Genomic DNA, 20772 nt, shown 5'->3' on the forward strand with positions numbered 1-20772 from the left:
AGTACACCTAGGCTGTGCATCTGAGTCTTAAGTATCCACGATAGTTCACAAACCTAAATTGGCCTTATTTACTTCAGTCTCGTCTGGATTGCGCCTTGCTTTATGACAGTCATCTAGCCGATCCATTAGGGCATCTGCTGGCTCACCTGAAAGGAGGAATAGACACTTCGGTCCATAGCTCTGAACAATCTCTCTCAGTTGTTTCATATAGACTTCTTTGTTGTACTTTTTGGACATTTTATAAGATAAAGGATAAATAGGAACTCTGTGAGGATCCATGTATAAGATATCATAGAGTAGTGCAGTGGCTTCCCAGACCACCCTATAAAACTGGTCAGCTAAGTAGAGACAGAACCACCCAAATGTGGTATGTCGGTCATCCACAATATCTAATATTAAAAACCACTAACAGTACGATTGCCGACTTTGGGTTGGGAAATTCTTGGCGATTTGGAGGTGGATCCAAGGAAAGATGGGATTAGTGGAGGAGAGGGAACGTAGCAGGGTAAAATTCCATGCAGTCTGCCCTTGAACGTTGACATTTTTCTAAGGCAAACTGATCTCTGTACTCTGGAGAAGAGTTGTAATTCTGGGAGATCTCCAGGCACTGCTTTGAGGCTGGCAACCAGAGAGATACATGAAATTTAACCATGTCACAGACTATTTGACTCTTTCCCTTGAAATGGTAATATTCAAAGAAAGCTTATAATCATACAACTTCTATTTGTTTAAGCACCTTGCTCAATAAGGAAATACTTGCTATGGGACAATAGTTGTCTAAATCTTCTAGGCCTGCTTTTTAAGGAGTGGTTTCATGTCTGCCTCTTTCAAGGTGGTTGGAATTATTCTCTGTTCTTACTGCTCGGGTGACTCAGTCAGTAATCTCCTGTGGTCAGGAAGGTGTGCAGTAAATCATCAGAATTCTTTGGCTTTGGGTATATTGTAGCCAAAAAATATTGGTATTCATGACCACCCCAAATTCAGTATTTGGATTCGGGTTTTATTCAGGAATCTGAATTCGTTTAGCTCAATTATAGCCTGTGAGTAGTTATCTGAGCGGGTAGAAAGGTTGTGTGGTGCTGTTTTTGTTTTTTTTTTAGGCTAGAGGCACTAAATTTGCAGCTGGTGCCTGTCCACAGTACCAGGGTTCAAGTTTCATGAGGAGTTCTATTCTATTGGTCCCCAAAGACGGTGTCCCATTTTTTCCTAGTGCATCTTTCAATACTAAAGGGTAAAACTAAAATATGGATCTCTATGGCAAATGTGCATTCGTAGAGTGTGGTCTGCTTGCAGCCTACTTACAGCAATAGCAAGAAGGGGGTTTCAAGGCAAATCAAAAGAAGAGATTTTTTGCCATTGCCTTCCTCTGCAGAGTCTTCCTTGGGGGTGGTCTCCCATAGTGGCGGAGCGGAAAGGGGGAGGGGGGTGCATCGCGCACCGGCCGCATGCCTGGGGGGCAGAAAATTGCCCCCTGGCCCCTCCCCCTTTTTCTTGCAACCCCCTATGCAGCCCCCCCACGGCGCCTCCCCTGCCCCCTTCCCACACTTACCTTAGTTCCTTTTCTTTTTCTAGTACTTTTTCAGGCTGAAAAAAGTGGCCTATTTACAGTTCAGGCTCAAAATCGGCCTGAGGAACTACAGTTCCCAGGAGACCCTGGGACTCACAAGGTCTCCTGGGAAGTATAGTTCCTCAGACAGTTTTTAGCCTGAACTGTGAAGAGGCCACTTTTTTCAGCCTGAAAAAGTACTAGAAAAAGAAAAGGAACTAAGGTAAATGTGGAAAGAGGGGAAGGGGTGGGAAGTGCTGTGGGGAGCCATGGGGGGGGCAGAAAAAACACACTGCTCACTGGGCGCAGTTTGGTCCAGCTACACCTCTGGTTTCCCATCCAAGTTCTGACACTCCTTAGCTTCTGAGATCTAATCAGGTTGGACTATACGATGCTGCCTTCCCTCCCTCTATGGTAAAATACTCATCCAGAGTGCGATGGCTGCGCTGGTTGCAGTAGCTGTTAGTAAATATAACCCCACCCTGAGGCTCATAACTGTCACTGTTACACATTCAGGGATCCAAGAACAGTTCTGAGGAACTGAACCTGAATTCTCTACAGACTGCATACATCAAATCAGATAGGTAACCTATAAAGTAAATGAGGCATCGCTTTAGACCTGTGAACATGAACTGTAGCAGACCATTCACCTTTGACACAACAGAATCAAATAATTGTTCCAACAGATTGTTTTTGTGTTTGCTTGTACCACCCGAAATGTGTAGTCCATTTACCAGAATGAAACACAATGCCCAAATACTTATAGAATTGTACTTGACCTAGAAAACATCACACCACGGGCTGTCTAAACTGAACTGCTTCTCAAAAAGGCTGTGACTTTAGTTTTATCATAGTTCATTTCCATATATTCTCATTTCTGCAATATTTTGAAAAATCCTTAAGTTTGGGTGAGAAACTCAGTTTGGTTTGAAAAAAAGAACGGCTGCATCATTAGCATATAATAAAGCATTAATTTTAAGATCAACTGATTTTGAAGGACAGGAATAAACTTGTTTAGAATGGGAACCAGATTGCTTCAATGAGATTAAACAGAAAAATACACAGCCTTGCTATACACCCCCAGTAGTAGAGATGGAAGCAGTGAGGCCTCCTTGATTAGACCCCTGAATTTAAACCAAGGTGTTTGGGTAAAGAGACCTTTTGCCCAAGATGTCAAAATATAGGAATGTCAATCATTTAGAATGTTCAGCTGGCACTAAATGCAAAGTCTTACCTGCAAATGGGACTGAGACTCGATTAACATGTTTTCTTGTAGTTGCATCCCAGTTCTTCCTGGCATACTTCATGATACTTTTTAAATATGTAAAGCACTTAAAGCTGGGAGGGGGGGCAAATAATTAAAAAAATATGCTTCCCTATTTATTTATTTATTATTTATTATTTAGATTTTTATACTGCGCTATCCCCGAGGGGCTCCGGGCGGTGTACAACATAAATCAACACAATGCTAGATTGGGGAGCAAACCATACAAATACACAATAACATAGTACGTTCTAAAATTTGCCGAGTATATCACCTTGATGGGGGAGACTAGGATTTAAACATATCTTGTTTTAAGTGTGTATTTTAAACATATTTCATTTGTGTGTGTGTGTGCGCGTGTGCGTGTTGATGCTCCTAAACATTGGAACAAGCAAATTAATTAATTCATTTCCTGGCCAAGCACTGACAACTTGCTGATAATGAGGGACAACTGAGCTAAGATTTAAAAGGGACATACAACTGTAACTAGCCCAAGGTCACCTAGCAAGAATGTAGGAGTGCAGAAACACATCTGGTTCATTAGATAAGTCTGCCTTAATGGATTTGATATAGAAAAAAACACTATCATGTAATCTTTATCTGAAGTATATAGGCTGGTGACAGTTTTAAGCATTTAATAAGCAGTTTTAAGCATTTTAATGTATTTAATAATGCTTAACTCCTAATGTATTAGATGAGCTTATATATAGCTAAGTGCATGTAACCATGTTCCAAGCCATTGTTTCATTCTAGTTAAAAATGACGCTTGTTTTTTGTATAACACACTTTTTCCTTTATCACACACACAATGTACTCCTGCCATACAACCATTTGTACAGTCTTTCCCCAGATACAATTTAAACCCATTATATTTAATCGTTTTTAAAACTTTGTTTGTCAGTTGGTAAAACTTTTGTCAGTTGGTAAAACTACTTTGTATGTACTCTCAAAAGTTATCTCCAAAGAATTCAGTGGGCATATCCTCAATAAAGTGTGCAGGGCAATACAGCTTCTTTTGGTTGTGGTCCCCAAAATAGTAATCATTTGCCAGGCCCTGAGTTTATCTGTTGTTGAACTGAGCAATGAATCCTCTCAAAGGTCACAGCATGTGAGGCATGCTTTATCATGAAATACTCTTTTTTGTTACTGATGGAGGTGCTACTGTAGTCTCTGCTAGCGTAGCTGATCTGGAACGGTCATGTCCAATTTTGAAGAAGTGTGCAAGAAGTTAGTGAGCAATTATGACAGTGTTTCAAAGGATATTGAGTGTCATACAACCCGAAAACGTGGACCACTGAGTGGTAGGAGCAAACTGTCAGAGCAGTGAACACTTCAGAATGGCAAACAATCTGTATTCTTGTGGCACTTCTCTCTCTTTAATTTGATTACTGTGGAGATCTCCTTAAGGATACAGTGGAAAATGTAACCTGTTAGCAAATTTGACCTGCCATCTCAGAAGTGCCATGAAGAGTTGTATAAAGAAGTCTGAAAAAATATTTGCAAGTTACAAACACTATAGTTTTGGGGATTAAAAGTATATAAACTCAGAGAATGGATTGCAGGACTGGGATGGGATCTTGAAATTTGAGTATTTCCTAAAAGGAGGATGAACTGCGGCCTCGTTTCCAAAAAGCCATTTTAACCCCCCCCCCACACACACACACACACTTCTGTGAAGAAAGGATGCTGAGACCCCAAATCCTGTGAAGATTCTGATTCTCTGAAGATGGTAACGGCCTTCCTACGATCTCCCAACGAGAAAGAAGGAACACGTCTGCAAAGCCCGCACGTTTTGTTTGACGGTTTGGCAAATCTGCCAAGCCAAGTCGAGCCGTGCTGCCACCACGATGCAGTGCTGGAATCTCCGCTGCCCACTCCGGGGGGCTTCCAGCCCAAAAGCACTTAATCTCTGGACCAGCGGGCTCCGTTGGCTGCCTCCGCGCCCCTTCCCCGCTTCCTCCTGGCCGGTCCTCTGCGCGCTTCCATCTGGACCCGACGCCTATAGTGGCGGAAGCCCAGCCCAGCCCAGCCCTCCAGCCCAGGCTGGGATGAAGCGCCGCCTCCCTCGCCCTCGCCCTCGCCTGGCACCGCCGCGGCAGCCGCAGTTCACGCTCGTCTGGACCGCTTTCCAGGCAGCGCGCGCGGGGCTCTCGGGGCTCGGAGGAAACTCCTGGGGGCGCGCGCGCGCATGCACGCACGCACGAGAGCGGGGGGGCAGAGACGAAGCTCTTGTCCTTGGTGCCCTCTGCAGACTCTTGCTGCCGCCTCCTTTGAGTGCAGGAGGAGGCTGAGCTGAGGAAGGAGGTGCAGCAGCGGCCACCGCCGGGAAGCGAGAAGCGAATCCGGGGGTCTTTGGAGAGAAGGCGCGAGCGAGGGAGAGCAAGAGGGGCTCCCCTCCCCTCCTCCGTCTCGTCCTTTTCCTCCCCTTCCCCCTTCCCCACCCTGTCAAGTGCCCTCCCCTCATCCCTCCGCGGCGGGCTCCCTTATTCCAGCTTCATGGGCAAAGTGTGGAAACAGCAGATGTACCCCCAGTACACCACCTACTACTACCCCCAGTATCTGCAGGCTAAGGTACGGTACCGCCGGGCTGCTTCCTCGCTTCTTGGCTAGGGAAGGGCACGAGGGGCGGGGGGGCGGCGGGGCTGGGCTGCAGTTTGCAGGCTTGCTAACTATAGCCAGTGAGGGGCCGGCGGCGCGCGAGGGAAGGGGGGGGGAAGGGGTTGGGGAATGGCATCGGGTTACAAGCGGGCGGGCGGGCGCGCGCGCTCGGGGTCTCGCGCGCGCAGGAAAGAGTCTGCAGCCCGTGCCTGACTCTGGCTTCTCGGCTCCCTTTTGGCATGTGTATGTGTGTGCGTTTGGGAAGGAGGACTGTAGTGACACTGCCGTCTCTTGCACCCTTTTCCTCTGTGGCTAGCATATCTTTTCCTTTTTGCGTGGACATCTGATCCCCCCCCCTTTTTTTTCTCCTGTCTTTTCTACACATTCTTCCCTCGTTTCTCTTTCTCCTTCTTCCCGAGATTTGTTCGATTTTTGTTCACCTACTTCTGAGCCATGTTCTAAGCTCTAACCCTTCCCCCCCCCTCTTTTCCCCTCCCCCTCTCCCAATGCTAAATAGAGATCAGCGCAGTGATGGGCATTTCACTCCCCTCCCCTGCTTTCTTGGGAATTTAGTGAAGCCTTCCTTCTGTCACCCTTGACATCTTTATTCTGCACCATAACAAAATGGGATTTAAGTTGACCCATTGCTTCTGTCCTTCTATAAGTGCCCAGCAACTCCCAGCTTAACCTTAGGTTACCTGTAACTCTTGAAACAGCGGCTCAAGACTTGAAAGGGTGTTAAAAATTAAATGTGTTTTGAAACGTGTATATCCATATGTTTTCTAAATTTAAATATTAGCTGGCTCGGTTTAAAATGAAAATTGGTTGTGGCTGACATTTGAAGGAAACGCGGCTGTATCTCTTTCTTACTGATGTCTCAAAAAAGAAAGTAGAAATTATGCGGAGGAAAACTTTCAGTGGAAGTACATCATCATTGCTAGTTTGACAACGGGCAGATTTCTGGTTCAGCGTTTTTGTTCATGTGAGTTTGCCGTGGCTTGCTGTGCATGTGTATCTCCCTGCAGATGTTGGTGGAATCTCCAAGGCCAGCCTGTATCTCTGCTCTATAAACATCATGCTGCAAACTGGCAAATGCGGGGCTGATTGGATCAACTGTCTGGAATATTTAGCATCCTAGGTGTTCTCTAGCTACCAGCATCACACATGATGCACAGATCATACAGTGAGTGAACTTTGCCAGATTTGGTGTTCTGGCAGATATGTTTTTGTTACAGTAAGTTTCCCAGATTCCGTGAATGTAAGTGTTCCTTTTAAATGCTGGCAATTTCAGGTGGATGCTGAGAATATTTAGAACCTCAGATCTGTGTTGGTGAACACTGGAAGTCCCCTGACTGTATTGACTTGGGAAAATATTAGAAAGAACTGATGCAATTCTTCTGTTGTTGACAACTTCAATAGTCCCTGGATTTTAAGCATGTACTATAAGATAAGTAAAACCTGGAAGGGTTCTCAAGGACCATTTGTGAATTTCAGCTACCTAGAAAGCCTCATGGTTCTGACTTAAGGATAGGAGCTCAAGTTTTTAACTCTTGTCTGTTTGTTATAAAATGGAGCAATGCCAGACTGTAACAAGTAGGCGGAAATTCTGATCCTATAATAAGGGGGAATGAGAAGGAGCTCACACCTCCCATGGCAACTGCATGTGCCTCCTTAGGGTACCTTTGACCTTCTGTTTTGAGTAGCATGGATCTGCAACATCTTTCACTTGGTGTCACTATCCACACATGGATGTGTTGTTTTTGAAGCTGGCAAATTCTTACTGGAAATCAAATCACTTTCGCCATTAACTTGGTTGAGTAGCAATATGTAGTCAAAAGGAGCCTCAAGTTTTTAAAGGTACCCACATTATCTGATGCTTCAGAATCCAGCCATTTGCGATACTGTTAACATGGGAAGTGTTTTAAACATCCTGTGTGATGTGATCGGAGCTGTATTTCTTTTAACATGCACGTATATGATTTTAACAGGACTTGCTTCCAAGGAAGCACACTTATAATGCAAGCTTTGATGGATTGCAACCTTATTGCCTCTGTAATGCAGAATGGGTGCCTAAAGGACGTTGTTTTGTACTCTTCGACATGTCAGTTTATGAATAATAAATAAATACATGAAGGTGAAAAAAGCACTTTTGTATAGGAATATGTTACCTTGAGTTATTTTTGTATGCCATTAATAATAGAAAAACCAAGTGCATAATATTTTAATACAGCTAATGTAGCCCTTCTTGCCTTTTTGCCCTGTAAATAATTGAAGAGGGAGATAAACTGTAATAAGCTTGCACTTGTAATTAGGGTATGATCTAGAGAAAAGCCTTAAGGACCATTTTCTGAAAGTGTGCTTCCTGTATAAAGTATTTAATATTGATTTATTCTATAGTCAATGACATCTTCAAAACATGTCTTGTAGTCATTCCTATAAAATTATAGTCTAAAATCACATTACTCTTCATCTCTTTGTTTCATAAGAGCGGCACACATATCCATTTGACCTACATCTATGGATGCCTAGATAAAATGATTGTATCCAAATTTCCTGTTTCATTGACATCCTGTTGATGAGGTTTTTGTAAAAAAAACAACAGAAAAAAGCATAGACTGTTGCAGTTGGGAAAAGACAGACAGCTACTTTATATAATTCAATAGCTTAAGTAAGCAGTTTCTTGTCTCTACATAAATCTGGGATGAACATGTATTCAGATTGCTTTCATCCACAAAGGCTCATTTGCATTGCAGTTCAGTTTAAAAAGCGCTCTCAGATAGGCTTAAATACTCCAGTAGTTCGAGTGCCTTTGGGTTTTGTCCGACAACAGCAATATCGTGCCACAGGTTTTCATAGCATATTCTGGCATAATAAAACCTACCAAGAACTTTTTTTTAAAAAAAATCTAAGTTAAAGTTACATAGCTACCCCAAAACAGACAAATTAACAATGTATAGTCAATGGATCCCCAAAATGAGTTTAAAGATTATGGTCACAGTAGCAAAAATATTATTATAAAAATATCATAAAACTGCAGAAAAAAATCTAGTGTTCTTTAAGATCAAATATGGTATTTTAATGACATAAAAGAGTTCACTTGATTTAAAATGTTTAGAAGGGCTGCAATGACCCAGTCTCTATTTTAATGTCTTTTGCTGCATCTGGCATTGAACAATTCTTGTTATTTCTACAATGTAATCTGGGATAGGTGTAGTAGGTAGTAGCAGTTGTGGTTATTCAGTGGCCTCCTTGTTCCTTCCTACCAACTTAATGCTAGCTATTGTTGATCCAGGAATCCTTCCAAAATGGAAAGATTCAGTCCTATGTATTCTTTGCATAGTCGTTCTCTACCATTTAGTTCTTTAAGAGAAGAAGCCTATTTTCACACAGGTATAAGGAAGGGGAACATTTTTATTAGACAAAGTTAAACAACTTTTATTAGACAAAGTTAAACACTTTTAAGTCTTGTTGATTTCAATGTGAGAACTCAACAAATGTTTTAAGTGCAGTCCTAAGCAACGTTTCCTCTTGAAACCCATTGACTTCAGTGGACTTTACCAAACATAGCGCTGCTTAGGACAGCACTGCTAATTTTTCCCATTGAAGATAGTGGGAACCAGTTTTGGCTGCATTGAATCCATGATATTTATATTGCTTGGAAAATATCACGATCCGTTTTTATAACAGAATCAGAATGAATGGGTGTTCTATCACATTGCAATAACTGTGTCCCAAATTCACGAAAATGGGAGGAATTCTTAACTTGCATTGCTGATCCGCACTATTAAAGTAGGAGTTAGAAATAAATGCAACCAGTAGGGGTCTAAGGAGGAGTTGGTTTGGTTGCTTCTTTCGCATGGTCAAGTGCTGACTCTCCTAGCAGTGGGTAAAATAGTGCAAGGTGCAAAACAATACATTATGATCTAGCCTATTAATGCACGCACCTAATATGAATTCCTCTTGGTAGAAACTATGACTGAATCTTCAGTGAGAAAATGTCCTCTCCTGCTATTTGATAATTAAATGTTGATTCATAGTACAAGGATTACTTGCCTCCAGATATTGGGTAAACTGTGCTGTGATGGCACTGGTAAAGTGAGTCTAGTCCCTCCCCCACTCGGGTTACTGCAGTGTAGTGCCTGGAATAAGTAGGCAAATTAAAAGCAGTACCTTTTTTGGTATAAAAAGAAAAAGAATAGATAATAACTTTTAAAGAGAAACCTTTGGGTGGGTTACAGTGCAATCCTAAATAGAGCCATATCCTTCTAAACTCATCGATTTCAATGGACTTAGAAGGGTATAACTTTACGTAGGGATTGCATTGTTGCTGTTACAACCCTTAAAACAGGGTTGAAGAATGACCATAAGAATGTACATTTTACTTCAATGTGTTATATAGAAAATTAAAACATTTCAGTGTAGCTTTTTGAATTTGAGTCTAGTCCTATAACTCAGTTAGCTTTAAAGAAAATTAGTGACATCAGCAATTGATTTTAGCTATAATTTAGTGACTGTTAGACTGTTCTAAAACTGATCTGAACGAAGTCTAATTGGAATAATTTTCATAATATTGAAGAGGAGTGCAAAGCAGATATCCCTCTGAAAAGATATTCATTATCATGCTGAAAAGATACTTGATAACTTTTTTCCCCTTCTACATGTTTTTAAGAATGAAGAAACAGATGTGTTAAGATATTCTGCCATAAAGAACAACAGCTCTTGATCTAGACTAGAGATGGCAAATTCCATACTTTGGGCCAGTCTGTTCTCCAAACAGCTGCGAATTTATTCATGCTTGACAACAATTTCAATTATTCACCTTTTTCACCCAAAACCAAACAAGAGTTGTACCACTAAAATAGGATAACTCTGTTTTAAACATGCAACCCAATGTTGAACATGGTTAGGAATTTAATTATGGGAACACTTTTAGTCTACATTGATTTCAAATATAGGATCACTGGGGCTTAGGTAAAAGTGATGATTGTGCTGCATGTGGCCATTGATTGCCAATGGGTAATTCTGGCCAGACGGCTGTTTCATTCATACAGCTGTGGCTTCGTGGAAAAGCCTCCATTTTTAATGCAGAAGGTCCCAGGTTCATTCCCTGGCATCATCTCCTAAAACAGTGATAGAGAACCTTTTCGAGACTGAGTGCCCAAATTGCAGCCCAAAACCCACTTATTTATCGCAAAGTGCCAACGCGGCAATTCAACCTGAATACTGAGGTTTTAGTTTAGAAAAAACGGTTGTCTCCAAGGCGTGCGTTACTCAGGAGTAAGCTTGGTGGTAGTCGGTGGCTTTGCTTTGAAGCAACCGCTCAACTCTTCCTATGGGTGAATCACGACCCTAGGAGGGTTTACTCAGAAGCAAGCCCCATTGCCAGCAACTGATCTTACTCTCAGGTAAAGGATTGCGCTTTAATTCTTGCATGAAAATCAGTGGGGTTTAACAGCACTTAACAGGGTAACCTACACTGCTTCCCCGAAACTAGGTCTTAGGTTTAATGCTAATAATCGAGCCCACTGGCCCAAGCCAGCCTAGATGTCTGTGTGTAGGGGGGGGGGAGACTCTATTTGTGCGTGCCCACAGAGAGGGCTCTGAGTGCCACCTCTGGCACCCATGCCATAGGTTTGCCACCACTGTGCTAAAACGACTGGACAGTAGGTAATGGGAAAGACCTCCGCTTGAGACTCTGGAGAGCTGCTTCCAGTCTGGGTAGACAATACTGACTTTGAAGGACCAGTGGTCTGATTCGGTATAAGCTAGCTTCATATGTCCATGTATGTGTGTTACATTGTACATGGCAGAATTTGGTTTAAGCAACAGCTGTTATATCTGAGTTTATCCTTGTTCAGTTACCCTAACAAAAACAGAAGATATTCCTATTATTACAGTAGTTACTAAACTGTGTTTTATTGGCTTAAGAGTAATGGAAATAAAATGTTGTTTGTGGGAATATATACTCTGCTAAGGAAAATGGGAGACTGGTTATAATTCCTTAGGAAGAGTAAATGGATTTGTCAGATGTGATTTTAATTTTCTGTTCCAGAGATCTTTGTGCGTTTGGAGCCTCTGCATGGATGGAGGTTACCGCTCATTTCATTGGGGGATGTGTTATGTAGACACATTGCTTTGTCCATGCCGAGAGTAGTGACTGACCTCAAAGTTCAAGGCCAGAGGTCCCAACATGGTGGCTGTGGGCACTATGGCTCCCACCAACAACTTTTTTGGTGCCCGGCAAGTGTTTTTAAGAAGTGGGTGGAGCCAGGTAGGCCTTTTGCCCAGAAAGCCTTCTGATTGACTATTGGAGATTTGATTGACTGTGCAGATTTTTTTTAAAAAAATGTTGCTTTGTCAGCAGCTGCCGCTGCAGCACAAGAATCTACACTGTGACCCCTTCCACACTTGCAGAATAATGCACTTCCAATCTTGCTAGTTAGCTACACAGCTGCAAAGTGGATTGAAAGTGGATTGAAAGTGCATTATTCTGCATGTGTGGAAGAGACCTAAGTTACTAAAGTAAAACTGTCGCAATCAATTCATGATTGGCTCTGCCTCTTGCAGCAGCCATTTTGTTGTGTACTGTCCATTCAATGTCAGAATTCCAAATGTGCCTGCAGGCTCAAAAGGTTGGAAACCTTTGTCCTAGGTAGAAGGGCTCCATGCCTATATCTGTTCTTTACACAGGTGTTCCCCAACATATTCAAATGTTTGTCTTTTGGACTTTAAGCTCCTTCTGGATCTTCTTTCTTTTTAAGGAATATGATTTTTGATGTTGAATCAGTGGTTCCATAAATCAGTGGAAGACAGGGGATTGATATGGGAAATTCACTGGATCCCAGCTTTACTGAGGATAAAATGTTGGTGTTAATTCAAGCTGCACATTGTGTAGATGACCAAACTCTCAGGCTGATTCCGCATGGGTCAAAAACAGCAGTGTGAAAACGGTGTGAAAATGGTGTAAAAGGGTTTAAAACAGTGTAAAAGGGTTTAAACTGTTTTCACACCGTTTTCACACCGCTTTTTTTGGCCCATGCGGAATCAGCCTCAGTTTGTCTGGAAAAAGGCTATCTTAAATGCCTCTTTTCTCTTTCATGTTCCCTACTGAGGCTCACATCTGGAAACAGAACAAACAGTCTACTTGCATCTGTTCTGAAGCCATACTCCTCAAAGTAGTGCTGAGGAAGACCTAACCAAACTCTCCCTGAGGCACAGAACCCAATTTACCAAAGACTGACCAGGTCCAAAGTTGTTCCATTCCTATGAAACAATGCTAAAGCTATCTCTTGTCCTGTGGAGGAGTTGTCTGCAGTTACATTCCTCTCCAGTTTCATCGGTTTGCTTCCCACCTACCTGTAGCAACTCTTCGGCATGTTAAACACCTAGAACATAAGAACATAAGAACCTATGCAGAACTTATGGGACACTTCATTCTTCAGAGGCTGGCTTGATCACTTGTGCATCCATATTGTGAGAGACAGTCATGAATTTCCACATGTGATGGTAACAGTCATCTTTCTGGGAAGTCTAACAGTTCAGTCCTAAGCATTACACCCTTGTGTAACAATGGGTTTTCAGAAAGACATCAACTCTGCTTAGGCACTGCTGATGGCACAGTGCATCATTTCAAAGGCTTTTATGGTTTCTTGTGTCCTTATACTTACTCCATGCATCAGTCCTATGCATCAGCATAGTTTGCTGTGAATTTTCAGTTTAAATTCTGGGGAAGTAACTGTGCTATCCCAATAGAACAGAAATTCAGTGGCATTTTTAAGACCAGCAAATGATTTGCATGATTGATGAGCATGACTGATAATACAAGACTGTCCTGGAATACCTAGATAGAGTTTTTAAAAGAAGATCAAGATTGTGCTTAAACTGGAATAAATAATGTTGGGCTCATTCCACACATGCAGAATAATGCACTTTCAAACTGCTTTCAGTGTTCTTTGAAGCTGTGCAGAATGGCAAAATCCACTTGCAAACAGTTGTGAAAGTGGTTTGAAAACACATTATTTTGCGTGTGCGGAAAGGGGCCTTAGTCTTTAATGTGGTACTGGACTTTTGTTGTATTTTACTACAAACAGACTAGCATGGCTACTGTCCCTGGAATGATGATATTCCATCTGACTAGGTGCATTAGTAAGATGATTTTGTAGTTGCTTTTAACTTTTACAAACATCTGCTTTACTCTTACATCAGAGATTGAGGCAGATAAACTGCTTCCTCAAGTTAACTGGATGCATAAAGAAGCTCTAACTCAGGCTTGTCGCAGTCCAACAAAGACAGAGTTCTGTTTAACCCAATAGATTTCAGTACACAAGATGCTTGGCTTTATGTTGGGTTGGGGCCAGTGTATTTAATATTGATCTACTTATGTCTGCATGTGTAAAATGCCATCAAGTCATAGCCAATTTCTGGAAACCCTGTAGGATTTTCAAGGCAAGAGACTCAGGCCGTTTCCGCACGGCCCATAAACGACGGCCTGGGGGCGGTAAAAACGCCACCCCCAGGCCGCCGTTCGCACAGGCGCCGCTGCTGCAACACAGCAGCGGCGACCTGAATGCGCTTCCCTCCCCCCAGGGCGGCGTCAGGCCGCCCTAAACAACAACCCTTTAAAGGGTTGTTGTTGGGAGAAGCGTCTTCCGGGCGGCGCTGCTGAGAACCGCGCCGAAGACTTCTGTCTCCCTCACTCGTCTGACTCACGATGTCTCGTCGTGGCCTGCTGGCGTCGCGGCCCATACACTGTCCTCCGACCTCCAGAGTCCGGAGGGCAGCGATATGGGCTAACTTTCAGCCAGCAGGCGGCGTTATCATGAGTCGAGCGGGCTTGGCGGCTCAAGCGGAGCGCCTCTCTCACCGGCGACCTCTGCTTGGCCGCTTTGCACTCTTCTTGTAGCGGCCGGAACTTCCTTCCGCCAGAACTCTTGGCGGCGTGGGGGCGCGAGGTGGCCATGCGGAAACGGCCTAAGACTCATTCTGCACATGCAGAATAATGCACTTTCAAACTGCTTTGAAGCTGTGCAGAATAGCAAAATCCACTTGCAAACAGTTGAGAAAGTGGTTTGAAAACGCATTATTTTGCGTGTGCAGAAGGGGCCTTACAGAGGTGGATTACCATTGCCTTCCTGTGCACAACAACCCTGGCATTTCTTGGTGGCCTCCCATCCAATTACTAACCAGGACTGACCTTGCTTAGCTTGAGATCTGATGAGATCAAACTAGCCTAGGTCATCTAGGTTAGGACTGGCCTACCAATAGTGCAATCCTATGTCATGTTAGCATTTTAAGTGGAGTAAGTCTGTATAGGATTGTCCTGCTCATCATGTATTTCTTTAGATCCTGCTCAGTTGGACATAATAATCACAATAATTCTTAGTATGTATATGGCATTTTTCCTAGGAGGTCAAACTACTTCTAGAAACTTCATATGTTCTGTAAGTTCTTACGGCTGCAGTTGCAAGTTCATGGTACATATGTACATGCATTCAAGGAGCAGCAGTGGCGTAGGAGGTTAAGAGCTCGTGTATCTAATCTGGAGGAACCGGGCTTGATTCCCAGCTCTGCCGCCTGAGCTGTGGAAGCTTATCTGGGGAATTCAGATTAGCCTATACACTCCCACACACGCCAGCTGGGTGACCTTGGGCTAGTCACAGCTTCTCGGAGCTCTCTCAGCCCCATCTACCTCACAGGCTGTTTGTTGTGAGCGGGGAAGGGCAAGGAGATTGTAAGCCCCTTTGAGTCTCCTGCAGGAGAGAAAGGAGGGATATAAATTCAAACTCCTCCTCCTCCTCCTCTTCTTCTTCTTCATCAGCAGAGCTTCATCATAATGAAACTTTTCTGCTTCCCCCACAACCAGCATCCACCCACCAGAGCCCTCTAAAATGCTTCAGCTAAATACCCCCTTCTGATTGGTGAAAGTACTGTACACTAGTGTAGGGATGACCCAGCAGCGCCGTAAGTAGAGCGCTGGCACACCGGCGCTCCTACGGTCTTCTGGTCGCACCGCTCCCCCACTCCTCACCCCCCGATGAGTCACGGGTCATGAACTACCTGGCTCACAACCACCGGGTGTCCCAGACAAAGGGACAATGGTCTTGCCCCCAGGTGAGGATTAGGCCCAGACGCTGATGCTCCTCTCCGCACGTAGCAGCCAGGTGAGATCATGCATCACATGATGATCTCTCAGTCTCCTGCTCTCCCGGTTCCCCGTTCCGCCCTTCTACTGCGCCCCGCTAGAATCATAATAAAGGTGCCAGGAACCAGCACGCGGTAGAAGTCGCTAGGAACACGGACACCCGCTCCCCGCTGCTGGCACTCTCCACCAGATGTTATCACCGCGTCTCGTCGTTCTTGCGCTGACCTCGCGGTCACGACTACAAGCTGGTGCCGAAACCCGGGAATCCTCGACCCTCCACCCTGCTTACCGTCGCCTGGGAAAGGGCCGCGGTACCGACGTCCGCTGGATCGGCGCATCCAGGGACCCACCTTCGGTATCGCCCGTCCGCTGGATCGGCGCATCCAGGGACCCGAGTCCTAGGACACTCTCTCGTCCAACGGAACACCGGTAAGTATGGGAGCTTGCAAAAGCAGGGCTTATGACAAGCACGTTAACGAACTAAAAGCGTTAGCGAAACGCGGCAGGGTCCCCGTAAAGAGAGGGGAGCTGCGCAAATTGGTTGAGGAGATTGAAGCTCAATGTCCATGGTACCCGGCGGGGGGGACATTGAATCTTAAGGATTGGGAAAACATCGGGCGCACTCTTCGCACAGAGCCTCGCGCGCCGGTGTCACTGCTACTGACGTGGAGACAATGCTATGTCGCCATCAGCCTGCAGACCTATGGCTCCCTTGCTGTAGGCCACCCTCCTTTCGATCTTTCAACTTCAGTTTCACCCCCGGAATTTTCTCTATCCTCTAAATTGGACGCCTGTCCTCCTTCTGCCCCCCTTGCTCCCCTGCCTCCTTCAAATTCTCCCGCGGCTCGGCCGCCTCCTCCCTTCGCTCCGCCTTCATTTTCTAAAGCCACCGCACCTCTGTCGGCGCCACGTAATGGCGCGGGTTTCAAAACTCTAACAGAGCGTATTAGCCACGATCTGCAAAAGAAGGAAACCCTGACGGAAGACGATGCCGACATCCTTGCCATGTGCCCCATCCACTACACAGATAACGAGGGGGAGGATGGCATCATTCAGCGAGTTGTCGAGTACCGCCCCCTAGGTTACAACATTCTCACTGAGCTCCTCAAGGCAATGCGGGACGTAGGAATCACCAGCCCCTATGTGAGAGGCATGTTGGAAGCAGTCGCCAGGAACCACCTAATGGTTTCGGAGGACTGGAAAACCACCGTTCGCCTACAAGGCGTTTTTGAAAGTCCCCAGCACCGGACGGCCAGCCCAAAGCTTTTCTAGCGTCCGGCAGAAGCCTCAGGAGCCCTATGCCGAATTCGTGAACAGGCTCCAAGAGGCCCTCAAAAGGCAGGTTGACAACGAGGAGGCCCAGGGCGAACTCCTTAAGCGCCTTGCCAAAGAGAACGCCTCCGCTGAGTGCCGCAAAGCAGTCACAGGTCTAGGTAGGAACCCTGAACTGGCCGACATGCTTAAGGCTTGCCAGGATATCGGGTCTTTCGCCCATCAAGCCAGCCTTCTAGCCCCAGCCCTCTCCGCTGCCATGAGACAGCCCCGAGACGAGTGTTTCAATTGCAACAAGCCAGGACACTTCCGTAAGGATTGTAGGCTGCCCGGTGGGGGGGGGCCTACAGCCCGTCGGAGGGGGTCCCCCCAGAGGGCGAAGACCCCAGGGAGGTCTAAGACCAGGTGCTCCCAATGCCCGCTGGGGAGGCCAGCGCCGGGCATCTCCCAGCCCGGAACCAAGATCCGCACCTCAAACCCTTCCCCGGAGCTCCCCATGAGATCTTCGCTGCTCCAGCTCAGTGTAGTGATCCCATCCCCACGGAGACCATTGGGCTGGTCTTGCCAAAAGCTTCTGCCGCTGAACAGGGATTGTTCATCATCCCAGGGGTCATCGACTCCACGCACCAGGGAGCCATCCACATCCAGGTGTGGACAAACATCCCGCAGGAACTGCCAAGTTCATCCGATCATCCTGCCTCTATGCTTTCACTCGAGGTCTGATCTAAGTTCAGCTAATCTAAATCTCGTTGCTTGCTCCCCTCGTCTATACTTCCTGCTCTGCTAGCCCTTCTACTTCCAAAGTCACCATGCCTCCGCCAGTGCCCCAGAGTGGCGGCGCATTTCAAAATCTCTGCAGAGTCCACAGTCACTGAATTGCAACAGAAAGAAATGCTGACGGAAGAGAACGTAACATTCTGGCACTATGCCCAGTCCGTCTCATTAACCAAGAGGACTGCCGTTTTGAACCCTCCTCAGAATGCCCCATAGCTAATCTACAGGACAATGAGGCATGGAAAGGGGAAGATGCTCGCACAATGGCCTTAAGCCCAAAGTCCTTCATGAAGAAGAAGCCCCCTTGGCCCTCTCCAGCTGTGAGTTCAAACCAGATCTCATAGCCTCTGAGCCTGTGCAAAGCCCTAAGCTCAAAGCTCCCAGTGGCAGCAAAATCGTCAGTACCTCAGGGAAAGCAGGATCACAGCCTGCAAAGGAATCGCCCTGCAAGATCCAGAGAGCAAGACCTCAAATCAGAGATGCAATCCCTCTTCATTACTTTATATGTGCTCTGTATGCCTATATATGTTCTGTATGTCTTGCCCCTTCTCAGAGACCCCTAAAGTTTTCCCCTCATAAGAGGGATTTTTCCATTAGCTTCTAAGCTATGCTCTTGTGCCTCAATTAAAGTTTTTTCTCCTTTTGATTATGTGTGCCAGTGCCCTGAAAGGTTTCACCCATTACAGCATCAGCCTTGAGCAGGACACAGCTTCGTGCATGTTCCTAGGATGCCTGTGGAGCCTGCTTCGAGCCGCCGCCACCTTAGTTACCCCCTCAAATTCTTCTTTAAAGCTTTTCCTTGAGAACCCTTTTCTTTGGCTGTCTGAGCCTACATTACCACATTGGCGTAGCACAAGTTTATATATGGAGCCAGAATTATTTCCGTGCTCCCACATTTTCCGCTGGGAACACCTGGCTAGTCACAATGCCTGGGGGCTCTCTCAGCCACACCTACCTTACACAGCCTCCGCTGTGAAGGTAGGAAGCAGTTCAAACCGCCCAAGGTCTCCTTACAGGAGGAAGGTAAAGTTCCAAAACCTTCCTTTTTCTTTCTTCTGCGTACCCTTTGTATTGTCTCCTGAATTCACTCCTAAATTCCGCCCAGGAGCTGTTCCCCCTCCCTCCTTCCTTCCTTCTATTTTTCAACCAGCAAAGGCGGGAGGGCCAATTGGCTGACTGGCCCTCCCTGGATTAAAATCTGGGCCCATCCTGGTACCGCAGCACTGCCAGGACAGGCCCCAAGTTAAGGGGGGTGCTGCAGACACAGATCCACTCATGATCTGGGTGGGTGGTGGTTGCCAAAGCGCAGGGCAGCTGTATGGATTCAGCATGCAGGCCCTGGCGCTCGACCGAAGCCGCCCCTTAAGGAGCGGTCTCGGCGGGCAGCATCTCCCCAAGATAATTCGATTACAAATTCAGCACCATTCCAGCCTCTCGGCGTTAACCACCAAGGTCACGGTAAGTACATTTTCCCTGCAAAGAAAGACCCCCTCCCCCTTTGTGTGTGAAATTTACCCCTAATCGCCTGATTGCTTTGTCTCCCGGATGCATCCATCACCCAAAAGCGCATCCAAGCCCTCTTTTGTGTTGCAAATTAAGCATGCACACCCACAATTCCCTCAGGGTCCGCTAGCCCCCTCCTCCCTCGAGGCTCGGACCTCGCTTTGACAGCACCCTGATGACGGCTCTGAAGCCAGCTTCCATCAGGATCGCCTACCCTCTGCCCTTCCTGTCAAAACAATTTAAAGAAAGAGGAGTAGGCGGCCCCCAGTAGATTGCATTAAAAGCAACCTTCACGCAGGCTGCAAAATAAGCCTTCTTATATTAAACTCTAACTCAAACAAAAACTCGATCTTGACCTCCCGCCATCCGCTCTAGAACCGAGCCTGGCGGGACCCGGCCCCCTCCCATAACCTGGGGAAGGGGGTGTGTTTCAGTCCTTCTTCCTACAGGTCCCCTGTGGACTCCGACTCGCCATGACCGGCCAGCCCATGGAATGGCGCCAGGAGGAAACCAATCCCATCCCAGAGATGGAACAGATCTCTCTGGAGGATCCCGCCCCGCGGCCCCAACGGAGACGCCGCCGCTGCCGCCCGGACGGTCCAAAGACCCGGATGACCTGTGGGGATGTCAAGGCAACCACCAGCCAAGCTCAAGAGCTGCTGCGCCAGCAAGGCTATCCCAAGACACCCGAGGGTCTCTGTGCTGCCATCTTTGCGATCATCACCGCCAACTCGGCAGTCACCATTCTCTGCCTGCTCTGCTGCCTCCTGCCGGTGGCAGTCGGCCACCCCCTGATGAGCTTTGACCAGACCAACATCTGGGAGCAATTCGCTGCCGCCGCCAACGTTTCGTCCTTCTGCCTGGGCCAGCTATGGCTCAGAGGTTGACGCTGCGTGTCGCTGCTCCTCATCTACAGCCGCCATTCTCTCTCCCTCTCTGCCGCCCCCTGGCTGGAGTTTGAAGTTGCAGCCAGGAACATTCCTGATAGGTTAACCTTTGGAACTCTCCGCTGTTTCCAGCCACCTGATTGTTATCGGAACATGCCTTCTCTCGCAGCCTTGCTCGTGAGAGTCACTGAACTTGCAATGCTAAAGATTATCAGTAGCTCTCTCTCTACGTTTTTGAGAAATCCATGGACTCTACCACCATCACTCTAAAGGCTTTGGTGGCCAAACAGCAAGAGCCGTGCATTGGACAATTATGCAGCCATGGGCTGCCCCCCTTTTCCTTTCATCACCTAGCCTTTGTATTGTTTAGCTATGTTTATTGTTTCCATCTACATGATGCCCTTTGGAGCCGACCTCCAAAGGAATTATTGAGTACTGTAACCCAGCTGATCATGGAAGTTATTGCATGCTTTAATTTTAGAAGTTATGTTATTTGTTGTTGTTGCATCCGTCTGCCGGAACTCTCTGCTGCCGCCTCACCATCGTCCTGCCTCAGGCTCCACCCCGGAAGCCCACGCGCCGCCGCCGCTCCCCCTTCCCTTCGGCCCCCCTTTTTTGCCGGAGCGACGCGGCGGCTCTAGCCAAGGCAGAGTATGTTTCCCTCGCGACTTCCCTTGTGGGAATCCCCGGACTTATTTCCTGTAACACCAAGACTATCGGCCGTTCTGGCCTGTGCCCTTGCGAAGTCCACCAATTCTAATCGTGCCGCCATTGATTGTTTGTCATT

The 20772-nt window shown here is 46.3% G+C and overlaps 1 protein-coding gene across 2 annotated transcripts in view; it reads left to right on the top strand.

Annotated features, from left to right (window-relative positions):
• Positions 1–4898: 4898 nt before the first annotated feature.
• RBMS1 (RNA binding motif single stranded interacting protein 1) overlaps positions 4899–20772 on the top strand; it is a 180146-nt gene continuing 164272 nt past the window's right edge. Inside the window, exon 1 of one of the 2 annotated variants that reach the window (XM_048484132.1) lies at positions 4899–5381. In XM_048484132.1, coding sequence (XP_048340089.1) covers positions 5307–5381 — 75 coding nt within the window. In that variant the 5' untranslated portion in view covers positions 4899–5306. The remainder of the gene's footprint in view (positions 5382–20772) is intronic. The other variant, XM_048484131.1, reaches the window with a different exon arrangement.

The sequence above is a fragment of the Sphaerodactylus townsendi genome, linkage group LG02 (assembly GCF_021028975.2).
Source record: "Sphaerodactylus townsendi isolate TG3544 linkage group LG02, MPM_Stown_v2.3, whole genome shotgun sequence".
Taxonomy (NCBI): Eukaryota; Metazoa; Chordata; class Lepidosauria; order Squamata; family Sphaerodactylidae; genus Sphaerodactylus; species Sphaerodactylus townsendi.